The 7,216-nt window shown below is 55.5% G+C and overlaps 1 protein-coding gene across 1 annotated transcript; it reads left to right on the top strand.

Moving 5' to 3' along the window:
* Positions 1–881: 881 nt before the first annotated feature.
* NEUROG2 (neurogenin 2) lies at positions 882–1,523 on the top strand. Its single transcript, XM_052682012.1, has one exon. It carries the CDS (start codon positions 882–884, stop codon positions 1,521–1,523), a length of 642 nt encoding a protein of 213 aa, XP_052537972.1.
* The last annotated feature ends 5,693 nt before the right edge of the window (positions 1,524–7,216 follow it).

Raw genomic sequence — 7,216 nt, 5'->3', positions numbered from 1 at the left:
CCAGGCTGGATGGGGCCTGGGCAGCCCAAGCTGGTGGGGGCAACCTGCCGGTAGCAGGGAGTGGGGCTGAGCTGGGTCTTTTTGGGCTGGTCCCTTCCAACCCATGCCAACGATCCTGTGATTCTACCACTTGTGTGTGCATGTATTGTGCACCATGGGTTACCCACGTACATCTCCACTCTGTCACGCTGATCCAAGCCTCCACTTCGGGGCTCTTCCCACCAGTTGCAACGCAAGCTCTATTTTACAACCTCATATTTTTACCCGAAGCCACTGCATCCCGCCGGCCCCGGTCAGGAAGCCGGGCACGAGGCTGGCTTGATGTTCCTCGCCGCACTGACAACTGCGGCGTCGAGCCGGTAGGAGCGGGCAGCCGAGGGTCCAAACGGCGGAGCCGCCTCACGGCTTTAGGGGCACGGCGTCCCCCGAGCGCCGCCCGCCCCGCCCCGCCCCGGCCCCGCTACCCCCGTGGGGACGCGCGGGGCCCCCCAGCGGGGCAGCCCCCCGCCCGCGGCCGCTGAATGCAGCGCTGAAAGGGAGCCGGCTTCGGCGCGCGTGGCTCGCGGGGCGCCCCGATTGGCCGCCGGCGCCTCGCGCCCCCCCCCCCCCTCGCCATTCATTAATAAATTAGCGGCACGCTCCAGCCGAGCGCGAGGCACCAATGGCGCGGCGGAGGGGCCGGGGAGCGGGGGGGCCGCCGGCGGGGCAGGTTTGATTGTTCCCCGCGGGGTATATAAGGGGCGTTAGCGGGGTCGTGTGCCAGACACGCAGCCGCCGGGCCCCGGGCCGCTCCGACGCCGCCGGGGCGCGTGCCAGCGCCCCCCGACCGCCCGACGGCCGTCGACCCGCGGCCGCGCCCCCCTCTCCCCCGCCCCCGCAGGATGCCGGTGAAGGCGGAGAGCCCGGCGCCCGCGACGGACGACGAGCTGCTGCTGCTGCGCCTCGCCTCGCCCGCCCCCTCGGCCTCGCTGCCGTCCAGCGCCGGCGAGGAGGAGGAGGACGAGGAGGACGGGCGGCCGCGGCGGCTGCAGGAGGGCGCGCGGCGGGCGGGGAGGCAGCGGGGGCCTCCGCGGGCAGCGCGCACGGCGGAGACGGCGCAGCGCATCAAGCGGAGCCGGCGGCTGAAGGCCAACAACCGCGAGCGCAACCGCATGCACAACCTGAACGCGGCGCTGGACGCGCTGCGCGACGTGCTGCCCACCTTCCCCGAGGACGCCAAGCTCACCAAGATCGAGACGCTGCGCTTCGCCCACAACTACATCTGGGCGCTCACCGAGACGCTGCGCCTGGCCGGGGCCGCCCGCCTGGGGGGAGCCGCCGAGAACGCGCCGGGGGCGGCCGCCGAGGGCAGCCCGTCGCCCGCCTCGTCGTGGAGCGGCGGCGCCAGCCCCGCGCCCTCCGCCTCGCCCTACGCCTGCACTTTATCGCCCGGCAGCCCCGCCGGCTCCGCCTCGGACGCCGAGCACTGGCCGCCCCCGCGGGGCCGCTTCGCCCCTCCGCCGCCGCCCCACCGCTGCCTCTAATGCGGCCCGGGCGGCCCTCGCTCCTCCGACGTGCACTTTGCCCGGCTCTGCCCCTCGCCGCTCCGCAGCTGTCTCCGTGATTTACGAGGGGGGAGCGGAGAAAAAAAAAAGAAAAAAAAAAAAAAAAAAAAAAGAAAAAAAAAAAAAGTTGTGTTGTTAGGGGTCCAGGTTAGAAGTCATTGTATAATTTGTAGGCTTTGTCAGGGCTGAATGCAAGCGTGGAAATTTAGGCTGAACTCTCTATCAAAAGGAAAAACTGTAGAGGGAAGGGAAGGGGTGGGTGGGAGGGAGGAGCGCCTCATGCATTATTTATTTCGACCTTTAGGGGACGAGGAACTCCCCCCTTCTTTCAGGAGATTAAAAATAAATCAACGGACTGAAAACCCAAACAGACACGGGACATTACAGCGATCTGCCACACACGTGTTCACATTTATTTATTATAAAGAAAGATTTCATGGAAAAGATGTATTTTTTTTGTATAATTTACAGAGTCTATTCTAGTATGTATTTACGGCTGAAGAGCAAAGGGATTGTTCTCCTCATAAAATATAAATAAAATATCTAATTTTCATAATTTTCATCACTTGGGTTGCTCTTTTTCATGGCTTACGCGCCATCTGTTGGGGTGACAAATGTCCTCGGCCCCACTGCAGCTTGGCCTGGGGGCTGTGGTGGGGGTGAGCACCAATGCCACGCAGGCAATACGGTGTGGGTGGTTCAGTTGTGCTCTTGTGGCACTTGGAAACACCAGAGCTGGAGTGTCTTCCAGGAGGTTGATGTGCCTTTCTGTTGCTGAGATGCTGTTTTGCTTCTTTAGAAATAAAGCAGAAGGATGAACTATGTAGCCCCAGGAGAATGAGGTGATTGCTCTTTGGGTGAGCAGATTCTGGGGGAAATGGGTGTGGGACATATTACCTCGTCGCCCAGTGCAGAGATCCTGCTAGAGCTGGCTGCAGGGGGAATGCGGTGTCCCATGTAAGGCATTTCAGAGTCATTAAGGTTGGAAATGACCTCTCAGATCATCTCATCCATCACTCCGTCCCCGCTGTGCCCATGTCCCTCAGTGCCACATCCGCATGGCTCTTGAACACCTACCGGCACGGTGACTCCACCACCTCCCTGGGCAGCCCATTCCAGCACCTCAGAGAAGAAATTTTTCCTAACGTCCAACATGGATTTTGGGTAACGGAGTAGCACTTTGGCACCCTACCAAGGCTGCTGCACAGAGCCCATCTCCCTGCCTCATTTCTCCCGTCCCTACCCACTCCATCAGCTCCTCTCGGTGCTGGGCACCCTCCCCCCTCCACATCGATTCCTGGATCCCAGATGAGACCTGGGTACGTCTGGTGTGCTCACAGGCCTTTCAGCACCATCGTACGCACCCAGCAGTGGCCGGGTGGCTTCTGGGCACAAACACCTGGAAATCATTAGGAACCAGTGAAGGCTCCCAAACGCGTTAATTCAATAACATGGGCCCTGGGAGCGTGAAACCCAGCCTTGAGAGCAACATCCCCGAAGGGGGAAAAAGGGAAAAAAAAGGCCCAACGTGTGAAAAGAGAATTAGTGAAATTAGGTTAGCCCAATAAAACGCACCCCCTGCCCCGCAGCCTCGGGCGAGCGCGGCTATCAGCCCCTGCTATTGTTTCCCCCCCTGGCAGGGGAGTTATTGTGTGATAAATAATTCCTGGAGGAAAAAAAAAAAGAAAAGTGGGCACATTTGCATAATCAGCGCTTTGATGTGGCCAGGGCACAGAGCTGTGTCCCCAGACCTGCTGTGGGCCAGAAGGGATGGGACAGGAGGCGGCCTTCCAGCAGGGCAGCCTGGGGGTGCTGGCAAGGACCCCCTGTAATGGTTTGTCCCCATTGATGTGGGCTGGGAGCGGGGGCCTGGCTTATCCTGCTGCCAGGGGGCTGCTCTCTGTCCACGGTATGAACCCCATGGCTGGGAGTCTCCCAGAAGGTGTATGGAGGTCTGTCCCCACGCCCAGGCTCGTGCCATGGTTCTGCTGTCACCTTACATGGACTCACAGCACACCACCTGTGCCCTGCAGCCTGGCCTTGTGGCCCTTCTCCTCCCTCCCACACCTGTGGGATGCACACCCAGGCTGTATGTTTCCTTTTGTTGGGGCTAATCTTGTGATGATTTCATTGCCACAGAGATACTTTGGTTTTATGATGGCAGAGAAGCAGTGCTGTTGGGTTGGGGAGCGGCAGGTGAGGGTTCACCTACTGAGGGGCATCCCATGGTGTGCTCTGATGGCTTTGTTAATTAAATGTACAGTACACTGAGTAATTAAGCATACACTGGCTGGTTTTTAGCACTAGATACGTTAGCTCTTGCGTAGCAATTTTTAATTGGAGGAGGGCCACAAAGATGATCAGAGAACTGGAGCGCCTTTCCTGTGAAGAAAGGCTGAGGGAGTTGGGCTTGTTCAGCTTGGAGAAGAGAAGGCTTTCCAGTACTTAAAGGGTTTCCAGCACTTGAAGAGAGCTTACAAATAGAAGAAGGGTTGACCTTCACATGATCATGATATGACAAGGGGGAATGACTTTAAACTAAAAGAGGGGAGATTTCGGCTAAATGTTAGGAAGAAATTCTGTACTCGGAAGGCGGTGAGGTGCTGGCACAGCTGCCCAAAGAAGCTGTGGGTTCCCCATCCATGAAGGCGCTCAGGACCTCTGGACAGCCTGGGCTGGTGGTGGGCAACCAGCCCATGGCAGGGGGTTGGAACTTAATGGGATCTGAGGTCCCCTCCCACCCATGCCATTCTATGAGCCTATGATTCTATGACAAACTGAAAGGGACAATTATTGGGGCTATTAAACTGGGACATCTTTTATTTCCGTGTGAAGATACGGATGTAACTTAGAGAAATGAAAGGGCACTTTTAAGGGTAGCACACTGCAAAATATGTGTAGGACAGGTTTATCCATGAAAGGGTGTTTGTGTGTGTGCATGGGGAAAGCCGCTCTGGTCCCAGGCTGCTCTGGCAGCCGGCAGCTCCCAGCAGTGCTCTCGCTCACCACTTGTGCCGAGCTCAGCACGCTGCTGCGGTGCCTGAAAAGCTGCTCTGAGGAAAACGGGCTCTCAGTTCTGAGCAGTGGGACCGGCAGCAGGACGGTGTCGGTGGCCTCCCCAGCATCCTCCCTCCCCCTGCTTTTATTGAAAGGGAGAGCGACCGGACCAAAGCCGATGGCATATTTACCTTCGCGAGTTTTAAAAAAGTTAATTACTGCTTGGAGCAAGTTGGTACGGCTGTCCTGAGCTGCCTTTTATTAGTAGTCGCCTTCATTAATTTCCCTCGCTGGATTTGCTGCTAATAGCCGCTTGGTCCTGGGCAGCACAAAGCAGCATCTGTGCCATTGAGCGGAGAAGCGGGAGTCGGGCAGAGGGGGGCCAGGGGGAGCGACGCCGTTTGCAAATCAACCCCTATTAATGTGATGGCCTGAGCTGCGCTGGAGGCAGCTCGTGCTTCCCCTGCCCGGCACAGCAGCTCCGGCCTCAGAAGGCCCCCATGCACCTGTAGGTGCTGGTGGTGGCATCCCGGGAAGCAAAATAGGAAGCGGGGTGCTGGGTGCACAGCCCCAGGTGCCCCATCCTGCTAGGAGGGGGGATGCTCAGCAGCATCCAGCAGCAGCTGGGTCGTTAGCACTTGCTGTCTTGGAAGCTTGATTTTGTTGTTACGTACTGGGATGAAATTCTAGTTGGAAAGAAGGAAAAGCGAGAATAGGGCAGGGGGAAGTCGCTGTTCCCAAACGTGTGGTGCAGGCAGTGGTGGCAGCAGGGGGACCTGCAGAGGTGCAGGTGGAAGAACTTCCTGAACCATTATCTTCCCAAAGTACAAGGAGTGCATTAGCACATGGCCATTGCACTATCAGCAGTGGGATATTTGGGTTTGGCCTGCTGCTTTCACTGGAGGCGTGGACGGCCCTTCAGGCCTTACGTCCTGCTGCTGGCAAGGATATTTCACTGTTCCTCTCCAATGAGCTTCTCTCATTCTGCAGAGACCACAGAACTTGTCCTTAATGATCCTTAGTGATAACAAATCCACCCTATAAAGCAACTTACTTAATAACAAAGTCTGAATGTCTCAAAAAACAAGAATGTTGGTTGGCTGGTCCAAATGGCTTTCTTTGGAAAGCAGAGGAAATAGTGAAACAGAGATGTTGCTGGTTGGAAGCTCTAAGCTCTCACCCAAAGGGTGAAGAGTACTGACCTGTGCTGGGGACTAACAGAGCAACCAGGCCAAGCACTGCAGTGCTAGTGCTGCTGGGAACAGGGCAAGCTGACGCTCAACGCCAACTTTTTCAAGCTGCTCATTCAGAAATCTGTCAGTAGCCGTAAATTTAGCTGGGATGGGAAAGTGTCTTACATCAAACAACAAAAGAAACCAGCTGCTAAATGCTAATACTACTATGTTGGGAAGTATTCCAAATATTAAAATTCCCCATGTATGCATTCATCCAAAAGCGTATCTAAATACATTTTTTTTGGTCAAGCAAGCAGCAGACTGGAAAAAGGCGCTGCTTCTCGGGGTTGTGGGGCTGCCTGTGGGCAGTGCATGCGGACACTTTGTTCTGCAGGGATTGTTTGGGAGGGTTTCTTTTGCTCCTAATCACCTCTGCAGAGAAGGAAAAGACTTTAACACAACATTTCTGCCACCGATTCATTCCCAAAGTCTCTCTGACCACTTTTGTTTCTCCGTGGCAATCCGGAGTCCTTTTTTTGTGGTAGCATGAAGCTATGTTTGCATGGTTTCTGTCACTTGGTTAAAGGCAGCACACCCCCCACCGCAGACAAGGCAGCCCTTTATTGGCTGCAGAACAAGATAACTGGCTTAATCTTCCCGGTAACACGTGAACTTCCATGTATCACTTTAATCTGCGAGACACTGGGGCTGAGTGTACCGTCACATGCCGATTTTACTTTTCTATGAGCGAGTGACTCCCGGGCTCAATGATGGATTGTTTTGCTCCCTTTTAACAACAGTCAAGATGGTGAATGCCCCGGGGTGATAGACAGTGTGCAATGGGAACGGCAGCAAATCTGATGGCCCAGTTCAAGTTCACCTGACAAAGCTGGAGCAGTCTGCAAGCAGCATTCGAGAAAGGATTATTCACACTAGCATTATATTTTTGAATGCATTTTTCTTCCCTTGCAGCTGCCCAGCTCCCCAGCACTGAAGGTTTATGCACCATAATAAAGAGATTTAATTTTTTTTTCCCTTGCTTCTCCCTCTTTACACCTAGCTCTAATTGTTCAGCGCAGTGATAGGGCATCTTTCCAAACAACTCGGCGCAAACATCCCCTCGAAAACAATGGCATTGCTATAAAGCGACAACAAAAGCCTAAAAATCTCTGCCGGTTGCAGAAACAAAAGCTGATGGATTTGTTAAAGCTAACGCTGTGGTGCTGGGACCCATCTTTCTGTGGGAGTTTAATGATGTGTTCCCTTTCTCTTCACACAAATCCCCCAGGAGGGGTGATCCCAGGGCAGAGACCCTCGAGGCTCAGTGAGAAGGGGAGCACATCAGTGAGGGCAGCTTTCAGCACCGCATGCAGGAAGGCTGCTCACCAATTGTCTGATGGGGACCCCTGTAGCACATGGATGACTGTGCACACACACTGGGCGTGTTGGCGTGGTCTTGGAAGAGTAAACCCAAGGTATCGTCATGCTTGTTTTTGCCTA

The sequence above is a fragment of the Tympanuchus pallidicinctus genome, unplaced genomic scaffold (assembly GCF_026119805.1).
Source record: "Tympanuchus pallidicinctus isolate F22 unplaced genomic scaffold, pur_lepc_1.0 scaffold2, whole genome shotgun sequence".
Classification (NCBI taxonomy): domain Eukaryota; kingdom Metazoa; phylum Chordata; class Aves; order Galliformes; family Phasianidae; genus Tympanuchus; species Tympanuchus pallidicinctus.
This window is presented reverse-complemented; position numbering and strand designations above follow the sequence as displayed.

Bases quoted from the DNA above. Each gene is read 5' to 3' on its own strand.
- NEUROG2 (XM_052682012.1), top strand. From the start codon at position 882: ATGCCGGTGAAGGCGGAGAGCCCGGCGCCCGCGACGGACGACGAGCTG.